A 25,654-nucleotide genomic window follows, 5' to 3' on the forward strand; every position below is an offset into this window, starting at 1 on the left:
ACTTCATGTACAGTATTTGTACATTTTTCTTCACCAATGGCAGTTGTGTACATGAAAAGGTGTACAGTTAAGTAAGTTATATGTACACTCACTGGGAAGAATGTTTTGAAACTTAATAATGTGTTGGGCCGCTGCAAGAGAAAGAACAGTTTGAACAGGACAAATCAGAAGCGAAACCCCATTCCATACATTTAGCAGGATAACCTTCCGCTGCCCTTGTAATGTGGTACATGGTGCATGGGATTGAACTGCACGTCCCTGGTTTTCAAGACGGTTTGAGATGTGGGGTTTCCACTGGCCGGGAAAGGTGATGGAAGCCAGCCTCGTGCTCCTCAGGCGATCTGCGCAATGCGTCGTTTGTCTGGAGGTTCTCAGGATTCTGACCAGCGAATCAATTCTTTTGTGGGGCTTGAATAAGAAAAAAAAATGTGTTTCTTAAAATGCATATTTAATTGTCTTCCAATTAAATACCTTCTTCCAGCTCATTCATTTGTTTAATAAAAAGATTGCGTATGATCATATAAATATCATTTTGTTATCTCGCTTGTATTGATTCACTGCAGAATGGAGCTGCTGTAATGAAATCTCCATCTTTATCATGATCCTCAGTTTCTTTTTCTTCCACTGGTTTTATGATTTTGTCAATCCACCTAGTAAAAGTCATTTTTATGTCTCTTGGTCTTTAGATGAGCACTTCTGTTGTTCCATTCTTTGTCTCAATATGGCAAATCCATTGGCTCTACAGTTTCCATACTCTTCTTGTGATATCTATGGCCTCGGTATGCTTACTAATTGATTTGCTCATCTTATTGTTTCATTTTGATTGTGACTGTACATGTGTCTCAGCTGCAGATGAGGGAACGGAGCACAGACTCATTGAAAGTCCAGAAGTGCTCCAGCCACTCTTCACTGTTCTGTTAATTTCACCCACAACTCTATCACTTAATGAGATTTCCTGCCCAAAGACAAGGTAGTTTGCAAGTGTTGAAGCTTTGTGTCATTTACTCTGATTTGGTTTCCCTTCTCAACTATGGTTCTGAACATGACACGTGTCCTTAAAAACCAAATCTTCACTCCTGTTAATTTGTTGGGTCAATTGATTTCTTTTAGGCTTTGATTGCACTTGGATTTGATTTGACAATCGAGATGCTAGTCATAAATGGGTCATATGGTCTCCATTAATCAATCTTTTATTTTCCCTTCCAAGCCTGGGCTCTTGAAAGTCTCTCCCACTAATACTCTGAACATTTTTGATGAGCTACATATACAGCAGACTCGCATTTGACACTAAATATTTTTACACAAATTCATGTATACACGGTTGGTGACGAAAAAATACAAATACTGTAAATAAAAATTCAAATAATGTGGGAAATTTCACAAATTCAAATCTGAGGCAACACGCACTTAAACTACACTTTGGACACTATTTACAGAGCCCATAGCACACCGGTGCTTTCTTTATTATGCACTTCCACAATTATTATGGCTCAGAAACCAAAAACAAGTACAAAGAGGAAAGAAAGAAGTACGAAGGGGAAAGGTAGGTCAAGAAAAGTAAAGTTGTATTTTTGTTTTCGTAATACTTTAAACTACATACATACACATACAGTACTAATACACTTACAATTGATTTTATTTACTTAAGGGAGGGGAATAGGAGGGTGGTGGTGAGGTATTCTGATTATACGCGATTTGGGGTATACCACTATGTAAGGAACTTAACTACCACATAAAACTTGATTCTACTGTACAGTATATACACACAGTCAGGCCAGTTGTTATGATCTACAGTACCTCTAAACCTTTACACATATATCAGGCACCCACAATGCTGGATGTTAGTGTGACATCATCATAACTACAGATATATCACTTCCTTGTGATTGAAATCACATTCTATATGTATAACTCAAGATCCAACCATAAAGAAACTGCTGACCACAAATATTTCTCCACCTACTGTGTGTGCCTGTATGGAAGCATGCAGAAGACAAAATCTGTACTGAAGCAAAACATTGTATATTGACCATTGTTGTCAATAACAATATTGAGACTAACAGTAATAATCTTTAACATCATCATCATTGTGGCCAGAAATTGTTTTTATACAGTATATTAACAATTTGAAACAGATAATACAGAGGTCACAAAAAAGGTAAAGCAACACAGCAAGCACCAGATATACTGCTTGTTAGAAACAAAAAGAGTCTAATTGTAGAAAGTACAATACATGCCATCAATGTAAAAGCTAGCCACACAAAATACTATTAATGGAAAAGAATAAAAAAACATAGTTGAAAAGGTAATATCCAGCAGTAAGTTCACTGCACTGCCAATTGTGTATTGGCAGGAGAAATTGGTTACCTTAGTGTTTAAGAAGAGATCTAGTGGCTATTTGCAATATTTCATTAGTACCCTAGGTGAATATTTATGAACGTTCACGAAAGAAAATTCAATAGAGAACATATTTTGCTGTCTTTTTACCACACATTTTTCTTATGAAAATATTCCCCATCCTTGTAGCCACATCTCTAAATGTTCTATCCTGTCACACAGCTTTATCAGGGTTTTGCTGTCTGCTGTTGTCCTTTCAGTCTGCTGCTGAAACTGGAAATGTAGACATGAGTAACGATTGCTTCCTTAATCAGTTTGTCAGAAGACCTACAAGAGGGAAAGCCTGTATTGATCAATTGTTTTCAAACAATCAAGACAGAGAGAGGAATACAGAGGTGAGAGAACCAGGAGGGAACTGTAATCAGAATATAGTATGCTCAGGAGTATCTTTCAAATCCATCTAAAACGAAGATATAGAATTTGAGGGAAATATAAAATGAATGAGGCAGACCTTCAGAGATGTCAAATGAAATAATATATGGTAGATATGGATTGTGTATGAAATTAATGATGATGGGTTAAAAAAAACATTTGCTTTAAGCACAGAGTAGATTCACCACATGAATAAGTAATTCAGTATCAGGAAAGTAGTGGCCGAAATAGTTAAATAAATTAGGAAGACTATAATGAGAAATAAAAGCACTTCAGAAAGTGTTAAAAAAAGATGAAGATCTAGTTAAACCGTATATGATAAATCGCAAGAATAGATACAAAAGGCAGCGAAGACACAGAAAAGAATACTGCAATAGATGATAAAATAACATTTTATTTCAGTACCACAACAACAAAAGAACAGTAAAGAATGAGGTAAAGTGACTTAGAGATAAAAATGTGATACCTTTAGACAATGAAATGCAAGTGGCTAATATACTAAATAAATACAGTATTTCTCCCAGGTATTTAAAAGCGAAAATATCAATATTATAGTACCAGCTGTGCAAAAACAAAGTTCTATACTAAACAGTATTATTTTTGAAGATACAGAAGAGTTGTAGGTATTAGAAGTACTTAAGATAAACAGAACTCTGGGGACTTATGGAAAAAAAAGATGTTATTCATACAGTAGGCTGATAACAGATCCCTGCCAATAATCACTCAAGGCAGAGTTAATTCTTTTTGACTGAAAACTGATAATGTAGCATCCATCCATAAAAAAGTGTAGCAGATCTAAACTAATTATAGTCCAATAAGTCTAGCTTCTATTATACTGTATGTAAGGTTATGGAAACCAAAATTAGATGAAGATATGAAACTAGTGGCTAATCTGTATAGCAATAGGATTCTAGAGAATAATCAATATAGATTTGGAAAAGGCAGGTCTTGTTTAACTTGTTAGAGTTCTTTGAACCAGAAACAGCAGTAATGGACAGAAGGAGAGAATATGACATGGTATTGTATATTTACTTTATTTTTTAATAATGTTCATCATAAAACCTTATTTCTTGAATTGCAGGCAGCAGGGATTCAAGATAACGTCTGTTTTTGGATTGAGAACAGTTTAATACATAACAACCATTTGAAAAACAGAGTTAAGAGTTAAGGGGTGAATGTTCAAATTGGGGATGTTGTTAGTGGTGGACAACAGTGATCTGTATTAGGAACACTGCTCTTCTTCATCTACATCAAAGCTCTAGGTTCTGATGTACTTAGTAAACTTTTCAAATTTGCAGATTACACTAACAGAGGAGTATATTATACCTCTCTTAATATAGAGGTATTTACTGAATGTTGACACATCACTTTCATGTTCCAGAAGACAATACAGGGAAGTCATAAAATATATATGTTACAGTAAAATGAAACATTTACAGTGCATTAGTAAGACCTTGATTTGGATACTATGTCTAGAAAAAAGATATTGTTAAAGTGGGCAGGTCTCATGCACCAGACATAGAGAAAGTCCACAAACATGGTGAAAAATCAAGCTTTTAGCTTCCACGGGAAGTGGAAAATAATCTAAAACAGAAATAAAAACCTGCCCGCCGTGGGGGGCACAGGCATCAGACAAGCACTGATAAAGTCTGCCGGGATCACACTGCAACTCACAACTGGCATCCCATTGAAGTTAAGCAGGCTTGACCCTAGTCAGTACCTGGATGGGAGGCCTCCTGGGAAAAGCTAGGTTTGCTGCTGGAAGAGGTATTAGAGGGGCCAGCAGGAGGCGCTCACCATACTGTCAATGTGAGTCCTAATGCTCCAGATTTGATGGGGGACACTATACTGTGAGAAGGTGCTGTCCTTCAGGTAAGACGTAAAAGTGAGGTCCTGACTCTCTGTGGTCATTAAAAATCTCAGGGTGAGATTAGGTGAAAAGAGTAGGTGTGTAACCCCGGCGTCCTGGCCAAATTTTCCATGTGCCTTTACCAATCGTGGTTTCCTAATAAATCCCATCCATGAGTTGGCTTCATCGGTCTGGTCCCCTCCCCACTGATATCTGGTGTGTGCTGAGCCTACTGGCACATAATGGCTGCCGTCACATCATCCAGGTGCGAGTCTGTGTATCTGGGTCTGTGTGTGGAAGTCCTGTCCACGGTGTATTTTGAAAATTGATGAATGGAATAATGAATCCAGCTTTGTACAGTATTATACTGACATGCTGTAATGTTGCTTTTTGTCAGGTAACAGAAGTTTGCAGACCTTCTCATGGTCTAAATAAGCTTAAGTAGTGCAATATGTGTGAAACACTTTGTCCCATAACAGTATTATTTGAAATATGGCCCAGTATATCATCATCTTCAGCCTGCACCTGTTCTTTATCAAGGTTCAGTATATACTATACAATGTACTGTATCATGTTTAGTCTCTCTAGTGTTTTGTTTTGTTTTACGGTACACATCTTTGATGATGATATATACAGTACGTTCACAAAGCATATAAGCTTTTGTAATTTTATAGAGAATAGGATAACTTTGTTACCATGTCCTCTTCTTTTACCTGTTCCATTTCTAAAGACATCTTTGGTCATTATTTTGTTTTTGTGTCAATTAGTTACATTAGCTTGTGTATACAACACTTATTTAATAATGTTACAAGTTATTTTATCATTAAGGTACTGTATGTTTTAGATAGAGACTAATATACAGTATCTGCAGTTTAGTATTTAGTGATAAATAAACCTGCTAGGATATATATTTCAGTCCTTCCAATAAAGAGAAGAGCACATTATTTATTCCACTAAGACAAACAGTGCAATTCCTCATCTGACTTCATGAAGGGTATCAACCGGAAAAGCACATGCAAAAGTCCTGTGGACAGGATTTGCCACGCTTCTGATCAAAGTCTGATTTTCCTTTCTCCTAACAAATTCAGTAATTTTTACAGAAGAGCAGTTTTGCGCCAATTTTTTATCATTTATACAGCATATCCAAATTAAGTTAAAGGTCGACAATATCCCTAGAATTAGTGAAGGTTATGTAGTTCTGATGTATCCAAATCCATTACATGTTGAATAGAAATGAACCATTTTTTTTCAACTTAATGTTCATTTGAATACCTGATATGTCGCTGTGTTGTTGACCTAGAAGAAATAAAATCTGACAAAATAGCTACTCTTCATGAGAATAAAACAGCATAAAAGCAATTTTTTACACATCTCCTCTAAATGGACAATATGTCTGAACATTACTATTTCATGTTAAGTTCACAAGATTGTTTTTTTGTAGAGTACTGTATGTATGTCACATTAAACCACATTTTCTGTTTGTTGTTTAGTGTTTTGTTGCTCTTTTTGTAGTTAATGAAGTCGTTTTGTAGTAAACTGAAAATATAGTAATTGTAAAAAATACATAAAGGTTCTAAGCCCAATATTGCGTGGTATTCTGTACCCTTTTGATTTTGATAAACACAATGATAATATTTTATAGGACAGAAAGAACATGAAACAGTAACATAAATGTTAATAAGAAAAACATGATTCACTGTGTTTATCACTTAACAAGGGGAATATAGAGGTTTAGACAGTACACATAGCCACCATAAATCATAAAAATGATTTATTTCTGGATGCTTATATCTATACATTCATGGAACCTAGAGTTCTAACTACCCTAAGACACACTCTGAAGCTTTACTGCCTTTCAGTCTCTAGTTCAGTCCATTGTCCAGATCCTGTATAATGTCATCTGTAACTCTCCGAAATGCTTTCATGTTCTTAAAAGTGAATACAGTATATCATTAATGATTAAAATCCCCTATGTTTAAATTTTGCAAACTGTGCAATATTTTATGTGGTTAGGAGTCCTATTTATAAAGTCTGTCTGCCATAATTTAGTAAGTTTGGAAATAAAATATTTATTAACACTGCAAATATCTAAACATTAATTTCCATTGGTTAAGAGATGTAAAAGACGTGGTTCATGCCATTTGTGAATAATTGCCCTTAATTTCTTCTTACTGCTGGATCCCTATGGTTCCTGTATGTGTGGTACATAAACAAAAAAGTGAAGAGAGCAATGGATTTATTAATATGTAAAGTGATACAAATAAATAGATGATTTAGATTAGACGTTTGCATGTTTTACAAAGAGTGGAATAACATATCACAACTGTAGCAGAACTCATTATCTGCTACTTTGTAATTGATGTGTTTGCTATTAGGTAGAGCAATAATGCAAGAAAGCTTATGAATAATTGTGGATGAATTACATTTTATTTCATGCTTTAAGACTAGCCAGCTAGACTACTAAACTTTTATCATGGTGTTTACATCATTCCTTTCCGACATTCAAATAATTATAAAACAATAAACTTGCAGTTGAACAATTCTGCCAGTCCTATTAGCAGATTTTCTGCACTTCTGCCTTCCATATGGTCTGTAGACGAGTACTGTGTCCCTTTGCATGCTGTGTGAGTGGGGTTGCATTAAACTCTTCATTATATCCCACTGCTGTCCTAGCAATGGTTTAATCTCCTGTAAGAAACCAGTCCAGTGGGAATTTAAGTGGCTATTTAGCAAAGTTGAAAAATAGAATGTTGGGTGACTAGACAGCAAGTACATTTAATGTCTTGACCCTGTTAGCTCTGGGACATCTGTCTGAATGTTTCTCAGGCACTAGCACTAACCTGCCAGAGGTTCAAGTCCGTATTCTGCTGTGAGAAAATACATATCATTAAGACATACCCCAATTGCCCCCACCCCTCTAAATATGCATTTTAATATTCCCTAAAGGAATGTGTATGAGGGTACTCCTAGTAAATACTGTATAGTTATATATGCAAATCTATTTATTTGGATACAAACTTTATACATTTGTCTACATTTACAAAAAAAAAGATTATTAAAATGTTAGAGATTCTAAATATGTTAAAGTTGTTTTTGCCTCACTAGATCACCTAGTACAGTACAGTATGTGTGAAAATGTCACTTTCTCAGTTATTTTATTTGGCTGCCTTTAGTAATATTCAATGGTTTAGGTAAGACTATGTAAATTCAGAACTAGAAAAATATATGCACAAATCCTCATTCAGGTCACAGACTACTTATGTTAAGAAAGATCTGACTTTTTGTCTTTTGTTATTAAAATAACATCTGATTATGCCAATATTATGCCAACTGTCTGCTTTAGCCTTCAGTAATTTCAGCTTTCCAGTATCAATACAGACTATAATTCATATTTAATTTTATTGTATTTTTATCTTAACAATAAAATATGCTTTAATTAAACCTTTTGGTAAAACTGATTGACAAAATGAAGCAATAATGAAACCATTTTTTACTTGTTGTACATTATATTGGTGCAAATAAACAGCTGTTACTACAGTTAACTGAGAAATTACATTGGAGACAGCTTGTAATTTAAGTGATTTCATTTTCAATGTAAATGAGGACCTAAATATCACTCTGCTGTTACTCAGTCCAGATTTATTTTTGCATAGGAAAAAATGGCACATGAATCTAAATTACAATTGAAGTTAATGGTACATAAAATACTATCATGTTACAATTATCAATAATCACTTGTGATTATTGACAAATGTGTGATTTAATCATTTTCTGTCAATATCATTGATATATCAATACAAATCTAGCATTCTCACTTCTCTATTTGTTGTTTTTTGGGTATTTCTGTAGCTTCTTGAATCCTAGCATCTTCTTTTCCTGCTGCATCAGACTGTACAAACGTTTTGTTTAATGTCTAGGAGTTGGTGCAGCTACTAGCCCTTTTAAATGCTTTAGCTAGGTAGATTAATAGGGTGTTCTATTTAGAAAATTCTTGTTATTTTTCTCCTTCAGCAGTTGATGGCTGAGTTAATTCTCTTTAGTTTTGTCATGCTCTGAAGCACACATTGCCAAGCTATGATAAGCTTTATAAGGAGAGAAAAAAATAGCGTCTATCAAAGTCTTTAAACCAGCACTTGAAACCATGTCCAAAAATGAAACTAGCAGTATCTCTTTCAAAGCACTATGAAGAATTTCTTTTAAGGGGTAGGGGGTTCATGACTCTTTGTGTATCTGTTAAAAAAGAGAGGTACAATATGTCCTGAGGCGATCGGTTTGAAGTTAAACTGGGTGAAGTAGAAATATTTTACTCATCAGCTTTGCAGTCACAGAGTTTGCCTCGGCTAGAACAAAACTGGTGAAGCATTTAGAGAAAATTAACCCCCCATCCTGGCAGCCAGATGTGACTGGATTCTGATGAATGCACATGAGTGGGTTGAGAAACCAAGAGACTGTGAAATTCCTGTCAGGCCCGTACACTGCAGAATGGGCTATTGACTGCTTTCTCTATTTCCCTCCATCATTCTTCTTGAACACTGCCATTAATTTCCTCTCCTGCCCTGCCGACTTCTTTTTTTTCTCTTTTCCCCTTAGCTTTCTTTGTTGCAGAGGAGGATGCACAAAGCACTGGAGGAATACTTCAAACAGCGCAGCCTCTACAGCCAAGCTGGACTGGCCACATTCCAGGCCCTTTCTAATGAAAACAGCAAGAAAATAGTAGCTATACAGGTATGTACAGTAGCGGACTTGGGTGACGGCTTTCTAGAGATTTAATTTGCTTTTCTTTTTTTTTGTTTTCTTTTTTTTGTGCCATTGATCAAATGTGACTAAAACCCGCTTTTCTGAAGCCCTAAAATGCATGTTCCCAAAGAGTCAATTATTAACTTGAACAGAACCTGTGTTCAATAGCAATAAGTTTCTGGTTCTCTTAAACTCAATGACCTGCTCACATCACATTTGGTGCTGAAATGACAAACAAGACAGCTGCATTTTTTCTGGCAGGGTGGAATGCTAACTGCTACTGTTGGATGGACTGTACACCTCAAACCATGTCAGCTCTTCCTCCCTTCTTAGTGACCTTTGGCATTACTACGGTGAAACTCATAGCATTGATCTCACATGCCTTATTAATCAACCAGCTTTTACTTCCCACAGCTATATGAACAGATGGCACCATTGTTTTTACAGAACTCTGCCCATTTACCACCATTAGAATATGTATTCGCAGAAATATAGACAGAAGATGAAAAAATTGTTGACACTTCATTTTCAGTTTCACGTCTGACCATCTTCGCAATGATGCTTTTATTTTTGGAAACAGCAATCCTTGCTAATCACGTTTATATGTTAATTAAACATTGTTGATTTCACTACGAACGCTTCACACGTAGTAGCTAAAGGTCATTACTACTAAAACAAGACTATTATTAGCATACAGTACACATTGTAATGGCTTTAAAGTAATGAATTCCAATCAATTTTTGACAGACAAATTTCGATTCTTATATTCTTATCACACACAACATACTGTAGAAACAGTAACTGTGAAACATTTTGTAGTTAATTAAATACAGTATACTGCAGCTTGATTTTTAATGTAAATGCAAAATTCCCCCATCTCACCTGAGGTGAGTTTAAAGTAACCCTTGTGCAGCAGGAGCATTTTAGATCAAACTCTTTTTTGAGGGACTAATTAAATAACATGGAATAACAAAACTGCAGTGGAGAGATCAACATGCCAATTACTCCGACATCTGGGCGGTCAATCAGTTAAGTAAGAGCCAGCAGCAAAATGGTCAGTCTGGCTATTGTGAATAGATGGGGCTCAGTCTAGGTGGGCACAGAGTGCAGGGGCATGGATATATGCTGGGTGAGCTGCAGAGTGTGAAGGACAAAGAGGCTCCGGAGCTCACACAGACACCAGAGAAGAGAGGGAGCGAATCACTCTCCTGCCTCTGTGTGGGGGCTACAGCACAGGGAAGATAACATCTCTCCCCAGCAAGAGCCAGTTCTGTGGAGCTCTGGACATTTCTTAACAATGGAGTTGTTGTATTATTGCACCTGAGCAGTACTGTATAGTTAAAAAAAATGTTAGGCAAAAAATGTTAGTATCCCAGTGACTCTTCAATGCAGTTCATGCAGATATATAAATATACTGTAAATGCGTATTTCAGATGTGTAAATAAAAGCGTTCTCTCCGATTATAGCATAACATTTTAAAAAACGAAAACAATAAATAGATGTTATTACAGTTACATTTTAGTTCAGGTGGGTAGCTGCGTCAGCTACAGTTACATTTTAGTTTATTTCCTATCGCTGATTTTGTTATGGCACAGTGTGAATCACTAAATTTAATTTACAAATTAACTTTGATATGTAAGCTACATGCCAGATAAAAAAATAATTCTGCTCTGAGACTGGAAAAGAAATAAATCTGAATACATCAGCACAACTAAGCACACTGATATATCACACATACTGTATAAGTTTGTATTTACAAAAAGATATAATTTTGTCAGATACTAGTGGACTGTTTAGTGTGATTCACGGGATTAACTGTGCTTGAATCAAGGGTAAGCAGCTCAGTGGTTAAGAGTATTATCATACACAGGTATATTATTATTATTACAACTTATATTGTTCATGGTGATGTCATCCCTATGGCTTTCCTCATATAAAGGTGAAGCGCATGAGTAATACATTATTAATTGCTGAAGGATATGTCTATGATGCCATTGACAGCAGAAGATAAAGGCTGATTAACTTTAAAAGGATACTGGAAAATTGAACATTGCTTTCTTCTTTTGTAATACCTGTTAAAATTAAGAAGTCTGATCCTCTGAATTGCTGTTTCTGTAGTCTAAAGAACACGAAGATCCTTTTGATATTCTCATTCAATAACAAATTGAAACACTGGGATTAATTGTTAGACACTGTACAGTACATAAAATTCAAGATGTATGGAAAAGGACACCTGATCTGCTGTGTGCTGGAACCTAGCTTAATTTCAGTGAAATTGTATGAATTTGAACAATTCCTATATTTGTGTTTATTTTTTATTTTGTGTGATACATTTCCCTCTGTATCATTTAGAAAACTGTTCTTCTAAAGTGCTAGCTGTCGATACAAAAACCTAAAATACTCCAATGGTTTTTAAATATTTAAGAAACCAAATACATACATTATGCCATAACATTCACACAACAAAGAAACAAGAACACTAATGAATTTAGTAAAGTATTTACATCCACTGCTTTTAGCCAGAACTTGTATAGTTTGGGTAGAAATAAAATTGCTTTTAAAGTACAAAAATAATTACGAACCAGTTGAAATATAATGTCTATGTTTTATTTCTCATCAGAGTTCATTAGTGTGGAACATCAATAATTTAGCCCATCATTTGCCAACACTGGCTTGGCTCAGTAGTTCAATCATGTAACCCTGTAAACTCACTCTCCATTAAAATGAATGTTGCTGACAAAGGATAACTAAAGAGATACTTCATTTATTACCTAAAGAGATACTTCATTTATCAACATATTTTAAATTAAGTATTTTGGGGCAGGGTAGCTTAGCTGGATAAATGATTTGTTAGAATCTTTACCCTTTTTCATGACTTAGTTTTTCTAGTTCTCTGAAAAGAGGGTGAAAGTACGAGACAACATTATTAACAGTCTGTATAAGGTTAGATTGCTTGCTGTTGTGATTGCCAAATATAGGTGATGATAAATGACTGTTATTCAAAACCCGGGGTCAAGCAGGTGCAGTAAGAACCTCAAAAGAAAAGAGGGGAAACTATACTTAGTATAAATTACAATAGATCGGGATCTCACATTTGCTTTCTTTGTAGAACAAGATTTATTTTTCCATTCAAACTGGATAGTTTTATTCAATTTTTGTCATTTCCAACCTCACCTATTTTATTAGAGGCAACTATCAATTTGTTCTACTGCAAAAACTGTTTGACAGCGACAGTGTCTGTCAGTGGTCCCCTCCCATCATGTAAAATAAAACAAAGATGATCTGTAGAGCAATGCAAAATTAAATGGTATCAGATAACCAGTCACAATTCTTTGAAAGATATGTTAAGATATATTTCAATAATATAAAATATTATAATTGTATTAATATTTTCACCATCTCCAGGATACCTACTGTACCTGCTCCTAGAGAAAGGTGAAAGGTGTCTTTTCTATTATTATTATTATTATTATTATTATTATTATTACAGCTATCCTTAATAAATAAGAATTCGAGTGCTGTTAGCAGCATGTTTTTTTTCAGTTAGAACAAAAAGCTGTTTGTCTCATTTTGTGAACAGTAACTTGAAACATAGACAAAACACTAACCATTAACATTCTATCATCTCCAAGAGCATTTGAAGACTCAGGATGTAAAAAGCACTATGAAGACAATGATGCTAACAATGCTTGACCTCTTTCCTAAGCACAGTCCTGCAGAGGAGATGACTGAGGAACACGTGACATTTCAGAGATGAAGAAGACTACTTAAAAAATTTATTTTTTGTTACTTTAAATACTGTGGGTTTAATCTCAGTAGATCACAAGACCAATTTAAATTACTTTGATTGAAATAACTTGATTAAATCATCTTTTTTGACTAAAAGCATTAACACTCAGTATATGAATATGTTATTAGAAAAATTAACAGTACAGTTTTTGGATGAAGTGGTTTAATTCATTGACTCAGAGCCCAGTGAACAGGTGAGGGTTAGGGTTAGGGTTGTTCTCGGTGAATGGGTAAGGATCTCAGAAGACAGTGTTTACAACAGCATATCGTATTGCTTCCAGTGGTGGCCACACTTTGTTTAGCTTATGACTCTAAAACTAGACTCCTGTTGATCAACCCTGTCGATGAGAAATGTTAATTAGCATAAGAAATTTTCCCATGTCATATTTAGTCAATAAAATTACCCACATTTTACTAATGACAGGTTTATCTTTAGATTTTATTTTTTAGATTTCAGATCAATTGTGAATTGTTATTCATATTAATGTTACTGTATTTTAATTCATTAATAACAGCTGGGGTTGCATTTTAAAGTTCAGCTTCATGTTTCTGCTTATTCATATGACAGCACAGTTCATTTTCCAATGTTTAATTTTGTTGCTTACAAAAGGTATAATAAATGATGAAAAAATAAAATTCTACAAATAGAGAATGTAAATGAATAATTAGACTGAGATCCAAAAAAAGCAGTCACTTGGTCATTGTTAATGATTCAATCTGCAATATTTGCTGATCTTAGGGACCGAACAGTATAGGACACCTGTCTTCAGTAAGTACTGGGACCTGAGATATTGCAATTAAATGCCAGGAAGGGATTAGGGAGTTTATGGTATATATGTTCTACTTAATTATTTTCTGAGTCTTTTTTGATTGTACAGAGGAAAAATATAGATAAAGTAGAATAAAGCAATTAAATAAAAATGGCAAAATTACATTAGTTCTGGATCAGCAAAAAGTGGGCCTGAGGGAGACGAGTGATTTCCTACAACATAATAAACAAATGGGTTGTGAAATGTACATGCACGTTGGAGAGTTCAGTGACTGCACACCTTTTCAGACCATTCAGTTTAAAGATAAATATATGTGGAGGTAGCGCAGTGGCATAGTGGTTAGTGCTGCTGACTCACAGGTCTTGGGTTTGGGGTTTGATTCTGAACTGACCCCACCCTTCTGTGTGGAACGGTCATGCTCATCATCATGTGTTTGTGTGGGTTGTCTTCTATTAAGGTCACAAACAACAGGATGTGCCCTTCAAGCATGATAGTATGAATTGGATAAGGGTAATCAATGGATGAATTTCTGAAAATATGGGAGATATTGTAGAAGATCCATGGTTCTTGTACTGCGGCTCCAGGGACCCTCCCATAACCACCTGAAACCAGTGTACACTAGGTCAACAGTCCAGGATGTTTCCTGGCATAATTCAACATACAGTATAAACAAAATAAAGCACTAAAGAAAAATCTTCCCTAAAATCTCTTTATTTCAGTTGAGGTCTTACAAATCATTGACCCTGTCTAATGTTCAGGATCAACTTATCCCATTTAAATTATTTTCTATCAAGGTGACCACCTCTGTAGTCTACTTGAATATATAAATACTGTGGTTAACTGCCCCTGAGTAAACATAACCATTTTCTTAAACAGTATAACCTACAACCCATGTGAAAATGCACACATCACAACAAAAGTTACCCTTTTTACCCACAATCCTTCACAATCCTTCCTACTGGCCCTCCTATTCGAGGCAGTGATGGATTCCTTCATCAACATCAGCCTCTTATGAAACATAAATCCCTTGGGTATGGAATGCTACTGATGTTTTCCAGTATTTTCTTGTAATTGGTCATGCCTCTTCTGGGAGAAGCTGTACAACAAAAGAATGAGTTCAAGGGAATTCTTATAGTAAACTGGTTTGCAAAGCTCTCTTTAATTTTCAAAGGTGGATTTGTCTCCTTTCTCAGTGGGTATTCATCACTTCATGCTGCTTTGATGTTCTTCATGTGCATGATAGCTTTTATCACCTCGTCTAATCTTGGTACAGGTCCATGTTCATCTATAATTGGGTATTATGGTATTGTTATATACTGTATAATATACGTTGGTGTACTTTCACTGACAGTTGATTTTAATTTATAAAGATCTTCAACACACTCCTTTCAAGGTGTGTTGACTGACTCCCTTTTCTTCATCAGGTCTCCCTTTCCCTAAGTTCTTAGTAGACAGTCCTTATGGCAGTGAAGAAACCACAGGCATTGTTTGTATCTGTAAGACTTTGAAAACATGTTGTCTTCTGCCATGTGTGCCAACCACATACTCGTCATCTCAAGTTCTCCTTTAAATCTTAAGGCAAAATAGGTTACTGGTAATGAAAACCCATTCTCTGTGCATATGGTAAGGAGAAGTATGTTGTTAGAGATGCGATTTCCAATTCTTTCCTTACCAATAGTTCCATTCCAGAGTCTTGCATTTTTTTCAACTCTGACATTGAAGTTTCCAAGCAGAATAAATCTGTACTTCTTCCACAAAGAATCTAATCAGCCCTTAAATCCCCCTTAGTTTTGTCATCTGGATCTGGAACAGGGGAAAAGGTGGAAATCGCAAAAAACGTATTTGATCCCAAGAGTGAATCAGGAATTCAGGAAGGTGATCGAAGATTTCACTTATTGATGGCGAATCCAGCTCCATGAGCTTGATGTTCAAAGCACTTGGAGAATATTCTAGGTATGGAAGATACCAGTGCATTCCATCTTTTATTGGAGAGAAATCATTGTACACTAGCTTCCACACAGATCTGAAGAGAACACAATCTTTTTCCAGTGACATGGCGACCATGTTGTTTGAAGTGTCATTCAAGTGCAGTGATTCATCCTCTAGATAAATTTGAAGATATTTTAGGTGGTATATCTCCTCCCGTCTGCTCCGCTATTGAGGACTTGGCTGCCAGGGTCCCTGTAAGCTGACGAGTTAATTGTTTTTAAGGCGCTTCATATAAGGTATATAGAATTTACAAGATGTGTTACTTGCTGAATGTGAGTAATTTAAACTTTTATTCATTTACCAAATTCTAAAACATCAATCAAATTACCATTCATTTTCTTTTGTAACTTAATGCTGTGGACTCATTGTGAATTGTTTCTTTCCCGTTCTTATAAAGTATTTATTTGGATACCTGTTTCACTTACTTTTAGATTTTTAATACAGTGACACTGATACTTAAATACAAAAACTATAAATATATGTTTGTATAAATATTAATTCAACATTAATAATTAAATGAATGTACTGGATGACTTATTCATTATTGAAAAAGTCACTGTTTTGTTTATATTCACAGCTATATATGCAGTTTAGTATGTTTATTAGCATTATTTCATTCCATTGATTTCATTTAAACATTGCTGACTTTCAGTTTAGTGCCTTAGTACTTCCTGGTAATGTCTGTCTTGCGCTTCAATCTAGGAACCCACTACTGATACAAAATAAGCCAGCCTCATCCAGCTCTCATAGAAATAGTTAAATGCGGGAGTCTACAAATTATCTTTGTAATACATAAGCAAATCAGTCTTTGATTAAGTGAAGTTATTACATACTACAAATAGCCTTAAGATCGGCATGTTTCTCTCACTGGGATGTGCATGTGAATTGTTGCACCAGTGACAAACACACTGCACAATGTGAGGAAATCCTCTTCAGTGTGAGTTACCAGGGTAATAGTTCCTGCAGCAGCATTTCATGTGTCCTAAGTGCTGCAGATAATAAATGCTCTTCAGCAGGGGGACAGGATGTGCCAGTTTGGAAGCACTCACCCATTTCAAATTTGAGTTTGTACTGCTGATATCCGCCCTCACAGTGCAACTGACTAGAGACATGGGACCGCTGGCCACTGAACACACGAGCGTATTCAGCTGTGACTATCAATCTGATACTTGTAATACGTTACTGTGCATTTTATCTAACAGTTGATTTTTTTTAATGGTGAAATGTCCTTGGTTGAATAACTGCAGAATCCCTTAGTTTTTAAGAGAACTTTTCTGAACTGCCTGAGGGATCAGTTATGCAACTGTTAGGTAATGTCCAATCTTACGGCCACTAATCCGTTGAGGAAATTCATCATACTGTATATAATAGGTTTAATTGTAAATGAGTAAATTATAAAAACATTTATTCATTGTTAATGTGTATTAAGATTTCGAAATGTATAACATCTTTATGTTTAGGATTACATATACTGTAAATACAGTACATGGTTCCCCGTGGCTGTCTCTGGGCTGGAGGGCTGCGGGTTCAGATCCCAGCTGGGTTGCTGCTGCTGCTGTACCCTTGAGTAAGGTGCTTCACTTACAATTGCTTTATTGTGTCTTACAACCCTGCTGTATATAATAAGGTACTATGCAGTTGGTCATTGTAGATTGAAATAAAAGATTCAATTGCAAAATTATAGATAAGTAAAAGACATCGTACTCTCTTGTTCTGTCTAGATGTACATGCAGTAAATCTGCACTCAGTAAAAGCCCTTGCCTTTCATTGAGTGAAAAGTTGCAGAAATTGTACATGTACTCTATCTACTGATGTGGCACGTAAAACACCTGAGAAATGTTTTGATTTTATTCAAATTATAATATTTCATTTTACTGTCTGTTTGTACATTTTGCACTATGAAAGAGCAAATCTTAGGCTGGTTCGATTACAACAGATGATTAAAGTATAATGAATGCCAGCGTGTCACACAGTTCTGGTGATTGGTTGTTTCTAAGCACACGCAGGTCGCCTGCATCCTTTTACTACTTGTGAAGAAGGGAGTCTGGAGACTCGTAGAGTTTCCACGTCTCACTTCAGTGAAGCAGCGGTGCCGTTCTTCCGAACGATGGGGTTAGTGCTCGTCCTCCAGGGAGAGACAGTAGAAGTCTGACATCCTTGGCCTCCGTGAGTGCATCTGACTGGTGATTAGAACTAGGCTTTGAGAAGGCACCAGGGGATAGGTTGTGAAGCACATGTAAAACTGTCTGGAGGAAAATGGGGAGCTGTGAATGACTATTTATTACTTTAGATATTTTAATGTAAATCAAGGATCTATGGATCGAAACTGTTGCGTATTTAATAAGGCAAATTATGGTGCCATACCAGCACAAGTCCACCGCGTGAAACAGGTTAGGAAGTTGTTAGAAATTTTAAAAAAATGGAGCAGGTAAAACATATAATTGAAATCTGGATCATTATACTGCAGTTTAAAGGTGTGTTCAGTGCTATTTAATGTTATTACTAAATATCTTATCACTTCACCAGATACATGTATGTAAACAGTTCTTCATGTTGATATGTTATGCACGTAACCAGTGACTTTGAGTCACAAAATATCTTTCACTTGTATATTCTCAAATATGCCTCCTACGGATTTTGCTCATCAAAGTTGTGTATTTGACATCTTTATTGACAAGCAGCCGAGGACGACATGAAGGAGGTCAGCAAGGGCTGCAGTTATGGGATTCATTTTAAAACGGATGTTGCTATTTTTCTCACTGTTGTTTTGCTATGCATTGTACTGTAGGATCTTTCTTTTTGTTATTGATCTTGTTCATGTAGAACCCCGCAGGAATGAGAGTTTATTATTATAACATTAGCACTGAGAATAGGTGGCAGGTTCTTACAAAGGATGGAGGGTGACTTGAACATGCAAAGCCATGTTGTTGAAGGGGATTCTTTGGGAACCTTTCAGAAGTGGCTGGATGACATCATTGTGTCAATACGCTACTAGTTACCAAACAAAACTAGTCTTCTGTTCTCATGTTTCCACCTGCTGTGCCTTAAAAATCGGCACTCCCAACACATAGTGCTCCTGAAGGTCCTGGAAAAAGAGTTTTATTTTCTGGTTTTGAGTCTGTTATAGGAACTGAATTTGCTGCTTGGACTTTTAAAATAGTAGCATCTTTTAATGACAATGTGTGGTGACCGTGACAACCTGGCAAAAACTGAAGAGGCAAGGAAATTGGAAGTATATTTGAATTTCACTACTTGAGATAATTGGTCACAGACAGGAGAACTCGGTTAGGGATGCCAAGAACTGTGCTTGGAAAGCTGAATAAGCTCTAGAAGGGCAAGAGCATTAGAAGAAAGACTAAGGCTTGATTAGTCAAGGCACTCCCGTGGCCAAAAAGGACATATGGTTGTCCATCCTGGACCTTGAAAATAACCATCATTAAACAGATCTGGGCAACTGAGATGGTCTGCTTTTGCAATGTGCTATGAAACCCAGCAAAGGCAGAGGTCGGAAGAATTCTATCAAAGCACGATTCTTCACTCCCATGATCAGAAGAGATAGTCCCTAGAAGAAAACTCATCATTGGTCATCCTGGGCCATGAGGCCAAGAGCCGTACTACAGGGCTTGGTAACAGGATCATCTTCAATGTCTGAAGTTCAGTGAAGAGGTCGTGTCCATTCTGTCACCCACCTTCACTTGTCTGAAGAAGGAAACTGGTGATGATGTTTTTCTTGGTGTTCTCTTATACCACTTTCAACTGTGAAGCACTAAAACTACATAACCGTCTACATAGTGGACTATCTACATAGTTTTTTCTCAGTTTGATTTTTCTGCTTTGTGGATTTTTTTTTCTTCATAGTACATTAGGTATCGTACCTTTTCAAAGCTTTGTCATATATGGTTAACATTATTTAATACAAGTGTTTTACCAAGGCTTTACTAGGGAATGATTGTTTCACCATAGAAACTTTCAATAACTTAATATATGTATGTTTTCTAGAACATTGATTTGTACAGCATTTGTACATTCAGATCTGTGTATCACAAGAGTGTTGAAATAGTCAGAATTCCTCCCCCCAAAACTGTCTGAATTTCTTTAACAGCCATAACATACAGTACAGTGGTGTGAAGAAGGCTCCATAGCCAAAAAGTTGTGTTTTCTTCTCTTTTCACCATGGAATAAACCATTACTTGTCCCTTTGCAGCTGATGCAGCTACCTGCTTGAACTATAACATACAGTAAGCAGGGCTGCAGAACAAAGTAGTGAAATTTAACAAAATTACTTTCCTGTTCTCAAAGAGCAGTCTTTCCTCAGAAAGGACAGAAACTACAAGTGCTACTAAGCAAGTTAATATTCCCAAAGTAATAAGAACATTTTATACAATTGTATTGGGGTAAATACATGGGTTTCAAACCATTACTTTCACATATCATGTTAAAAAATATATATTAAATTCCATATTTCTGGAAATTCAATTTTTGCCCTGATTGATTATATTTATCAGGGAAATTTGAAGTTGTTGTGTATCTGGAGTTCTATTTTTTCCTTTACTTTTGAAAGTTATTATCTAGTGACTTGTTCCTCAACATATTACCATCACCAGAAGTTCAAGATTAAATTAAAAATGTAAAATTAAAAAAAGCATTATTGGAAAGCAAGTCAAGGAATATGGATGCAAACAAGCATCCAATTGTCCATTAAAGCACCAGTCTATAAGTCACTATACTGCAGGCTTTTCATATGCAAAGTTTCCCATCATTACCTATCAAAATTTTAATGATGCATTAATACCCTTCATGTATTTGCCCTTAGCAACTGGCATATTATAGATTTATGTCAGTTACACCTAACGTCTTTAAAAAAGTGAAACAGAAGACACTCAAAGTGTTAATTTACACTACTTCCTCCTTACAGTATGTGATGAGTATACTGTATGATGGGAAAGCCTTGAAAGAATTGCTTAGTACGTTGTCTGAATTTTCAGAAGAGTTCGTAAAAAGTTAGTGTAAAGACTGAAGGATGGCATTTTAAAAGCATTTCTCATAGCGTACTCTTCTAAAAGAACCAAACGTAGGAGCAGAAGAGAGGACACTGTTATGAGGAGGCTGTTTGGCCTCCAGGATGTAGCCCACTCAGCTACTAGTTTATCTGGCTATTTCTTTTTATTCTAATACAGTACATCTTCTTCATTTTGCCCAATATCATTGACATGCCCCCAAAGTCAATTTAATATCCTGCAATGATATGCATTATATACAAAATGTGCCATCTGCAGTAGGTTCTTTTTATAAACCTGTAAGAAATAGGTTTCCTAATCTTAATTTTTCTTAACCTGGGTTACATTCAAATCAAACAAGCACCAGACTTCCATGAGTGAGTGAGCACATTAGATAGACTACAGTCCTCCTGCACAGATTCTGTACACCTGAGTTGCTCTCAGAAGCCTGATCCTCATCATAGATCAAGGTCGACAGTCTACAGTACTATCAGTCCCTCACCTGTCACAAGCAATAAACCCACAACTATTTGTTTTATGCTTAAAAAATGGAGCGGTATTCTATCAGACCAGGGAGGAGAGGCTGATTGACTACATCTACTAGTACATTAGTTATTGCCTTTGGTAAACACTTTAAAAAGCAGCCGTTACGAGAGCAAGATTTGATTTCAGATTGTAAAGATGTCACTTTTATATCACAGACTGTCAAAAAAAGGAAGCCAAAACTGTTTGTGCATTTGATATTCTGAATACATACAGTATAGCCTTAGTTTAGTTCTGCGTAATGTTCTGTCTAGATTAAGTGGCGGCAGTTCAGGTTCAGCTTGGGAGGGCAAAGCTCTTTTATAATTACAACTGATAAGCTTTGGATCTGTTACAGTACCAATTTCTCTTGGGGGGTGGGGGGTCAGAGAAAGAAATTGAAAAATGATTTATCATGAGCAAAACTATAACAGAGTTTCATTAAACCAGTGCAATCCTTGGAAAATGGATCCTCAAAAAGGCATCTGAAATTAAGAGCTTAAAATGCATTCATTTTTTCCTTTCAAAATATGATTGAAGAGGCTCTTGCCATGCTTAACAGGAAACATGAACTTTTTGAAGTAAACAAATTTCATAATAGTGTTAAAAACAGCAACTTACAAAAGTGAATTTTTTGTAAGTGAATAAAACTTACAAATTATGTTCAGTTGACTCTTGTTGTTGTTTTTTAAAGCAAAAAGCATTATTAATGTAAAATAATCTTGGAGAAATTGTTTAAAGTTGGCTTTTTACCACACAAACAGGTGAGACTCAGCACAACTTCTATAGCCTAACCACTAATCAGTATCACACATTGAACAGACATTACTGTATATCAAATGAGTTTTGTATGAAAAGGTTTGTACTGTAAGTTGTCACTAAAAGCTATTTCTTTCACAGGTCTGTGTTATATTGTAACACTGAAGGTTACTTTCAAACAGCAGTCATGAATATTTGTTACAGGAATGTGCATGTGGTGCTATATCAGTACATGACCCAAAACCCGTCAGATTGAGTCCAGAACAATAGATACCCATTGTATTGGAGCAAATAGTCCCTTACTGTGCAATGATACACCAAGCACTAAAGATCAAAACAAATTTATGAAGAAAGGCCCGAATAAAATATAGAATAATGCAGGAAGGGCATGGTCTAAGAACATTAGATTTCTGTACTGTATAGAGTGCCCAGTTCTGAGGTCTCGTAAGAAGGAATAAAAGCAGCAGTTAATAAAATGCTGTAAAGTCAAGATGTGTTGCAGTATTGTACATTTCTTTTAGGAAAGGTACTGAAGTACTGTAGCAATAAAAATTAAAATGAATTGAATGTACCTACAGATTAATCTGAGAAATTACTTATTCCATTTATTGTATACTACAATTGGTTACTGTTAAACCACTACATATTTCCTGAATTTCCTTTATGAGGATATATTCCAGCACTACACTTCCATACGAAGTTGTGTGTCCTGGTATATACAGTAGTGTATCGTATGTACTGTATAGTATGACTGTGATATTCATTTTAATAGCAATGTAAATCTGGAGGACAAGGCTGGAGATTGAACCCAAATAGCCAGCACTGCAGGCAAGCTTGTTACCACTCTGCCAAAAGACCTAGACCTATTGACAAAATAGGGGTCACCTGTTACAAGCATGCCCCTCAGGAATGTGTCTCAAAGGACATTTTAGAAAGCTGCTGTTAAAGGTGGAAAAACTGAACAAGTCATCAGGGTTATTGTGACATAGGCATTTTTAAAATTGCAGGGCATGCTGTTCTTCATTTTCCAGGGTGTCACACTGATTTAAACCCTTTTGAACTTCTTTGTGCTGATTTAAAAAGCATGTATATTTAACCTCAAAAACACCTTTAAAAATGATTTGCTAGTGACTGTCTTGTGGCAGTGATTAAATAGAAAATAGTTAAGATCCTTCTCGTTGTAGATTAATAGCCTATTTTTCAGATTTTCATTATCATTCACCCACAGAAGCAATGAGTGTTTTATTTATTTGCATGTAGTTCATTACAAAGAGTTATGATTAAATTTTCTAAAAGCACAGCTTCTTGTTTCAGAGCGAGTCCTCTCGAAGAGAATACAACCATCTTGTATGTAGCAATACCCCTTTGCTTTAATATCACCTTGAATTACACACAGATCTTTACCAAAAAATCTTAAGAGGCTGTTGTGTCTCGTAAACTATATTCAGTCACTTTTGCACTAATTACAGTCTAAAAGACACACATCGTCTCATAAACTGTCATTCTTCCATGTTGAAAAGAAAGGGCTTGCTACAGCTTTCATTCCTCCCTCTACAAGAGCCTCATTTAAAAGGCCATTTCGAGCTCGATTCCAACAAAACAAGGGTCTTTATAAGAATTATTATTGTTCTTAATAATAATAATAATAATAATAATAATAATAATAATAATAATAATAATAATAATATAGAACATATAAGAGCTAATAAGTGAATGGAAATGAATACTTTTGAAACAATAAAAGAAAAAACTCTTGGTTTGTAAATGATACATTTGATTCCATGTTCTGTGTACATTATATTAAAAGGGCTTATTCTATGTGTACATTATGTAAACAATTAATATTTGTGTGTTATTGAAATCCTGTTAATTTCCTGCTTTTCAATGGGAATAGTGTTTAATTCCTGATGCTTAATCTAAAGTGTTCGGATGATGATGTAAAAAAACAAAATGTTTTCTTGAAACAATTCATTACTGTAGGACAAATATTCAGCCATGTCCCGTTTTCAGATTGTTTTCTCATTAATCTTGATATTGTTCACATCAGTCTTTAATACTGTAGTTTTAATTCCTTCATCTATAGATCAGATCACATGGGGAACATTTGAAAGCAGTGTGTCATCTACAGTATTTTCCAGCAGTGTTCGTTCTTTTTAAGGTGACACCGCTGTGGCGACCCCTCTGTTCAGTCAGTTCTATTGCTCTGAAAAGCCACATGGTCAAAAATGTTGACACGTTTTCTAACAAAATGTTAATTATTATGAGTGTATTTTAGTTGTTTGCTAGGTTTCTCTTTAGGAATAAGTACTGTAAAGGTTTATTCCATGCTGAAAAGAGAAAAGAAACAACGTTTCATCTGTGGGGCCTTCTTCACACCCGAAGAAGGCTCCACAGCCGAAATGTTGTTTCTTTTCTCTTTTAAGCATAGAATAAACCTGTACTTGTTACTTTGCAGCCTACGCATGCTGACACAGCTGCTTACTTGAACTACTGTAGGTTGCTCTTTATTTGCAATTCTTATAAGAATCTAAAAAACATCACCTTGTATGTGTCAGTTTCATGTAACTATTTAAAATTAATATAATAGCAAAATTGGCTTGGTCTAAAGCATGTTTACAATGTAAGAGGGCCTCTTTCGCGTTACTGGAAGTTTTGTTGCCGTGTCCTGAATCACAGGCAATAACAGCAATATGGCGCCACACACACACATTGAAACTTCATCTCTTTTGTGTTGTAAATTGGAGGTTGTACACATTACCTTGTACTTCGCTTCATTGTGGTTGGAAATGCACTCATCATTGCCAATTCATTATAACCCGAAATGTGAAATGGGCTGTTCTCCTTTAACAAAGATATTTGTTAAGGTACAGTATCCTTGAATGGTTGTCATCTTCATACAGTTTTGACAGGGCATTTTCATTATTGTACAATGATATTGAAAGTTGCGTGGCTTGATTTCACATTTGCTTCTATTATTCTCGGGGAAAAGAACATTTATTAGCAGTGTGGCTCAGTTCATTGCCTGCACATACAGTAGCTGACTTCTGCATTGTGCATCTCGGGTTTATCACCTGGTCTGAAAGAGCAACAATGGTAGAAACAGCTGTCAGTCATTTGATGCCATCAGGAAATGCCAGCCATATGACTTTAACAATAAAGAGTGACAATTGGTGAAAGTTTTAGTAATACTGATACTCATGTGATTGAGTTTCGTACACATTTGGGTTTTTATAGTTTAGTACATATCCATAAAAAACCCTTTTCATTAGCCATATTAGTAATGGTAGTGTAAAAAATGGAAATGCCTTTATTGCAGTACCTTTATGTTAATGAGAGAATCACACATCTCATTAATATGAACAATGTATTTTCTGGCACGTTCTAAGAACAAAATAACTGCATATTGCTTTTCTCTGTTCAGCATCAGATGTTTTGGCAGCTTGTGAGCAGCTTTAAAACATCCAAAAATTTCC

At 35.6% G+C, this 25,654-nt stretch overlaps 1 protein-coding gene across 2 annotated transcripts in view; it reads left to right on the plus strand.

The window, feature by feature from the left end:
- ccdc178 (coiled-coil domain containing 178) overlaps positions 1-25,654 on the plus strand; it is a 144,226-nt gene that overhangs the window by 114,853 nt on the left and 3,719 nt on the right. Inside the window, exons 20-21 of one of the 2 annotated variants that reach the window (XM_088642513.1) lie at positions 9,209-9,343; positions 12,988-14,607. In XM_088642513.1, the coding sequence (XP_088498639.1) occupies positions 9,209-9,343; positions 12,988-12,996 (144 nt within the window). In that variant the 3' untranslated portion in view covers positions 12,997-14,607. Of the gene's footprint in view, positions 1-9,208; positions 9,344-12,987; positions 14,608-25,654 lie in introns of those variants that run through there. The other variant, XM_088642512.1, reaches the window with a different exon arrangement.

This window comes from Lepisosteus platostomus, chromosome 8 (assembly GCF_059453375.1).
Source record: "Lepisosteus platostomus isolate fLepPlt1 chromosome 8, fLepPlt1.hap1, whole genome shotgun sequence".
In the NCBI taxonomy this organism is placed as follows: Eukaryota; Metazoa; Chordata; class Actinopteri; order Semionotiformes; family Lepisosteidae; genus Lepisosteus; species Lepisosteus platostomus.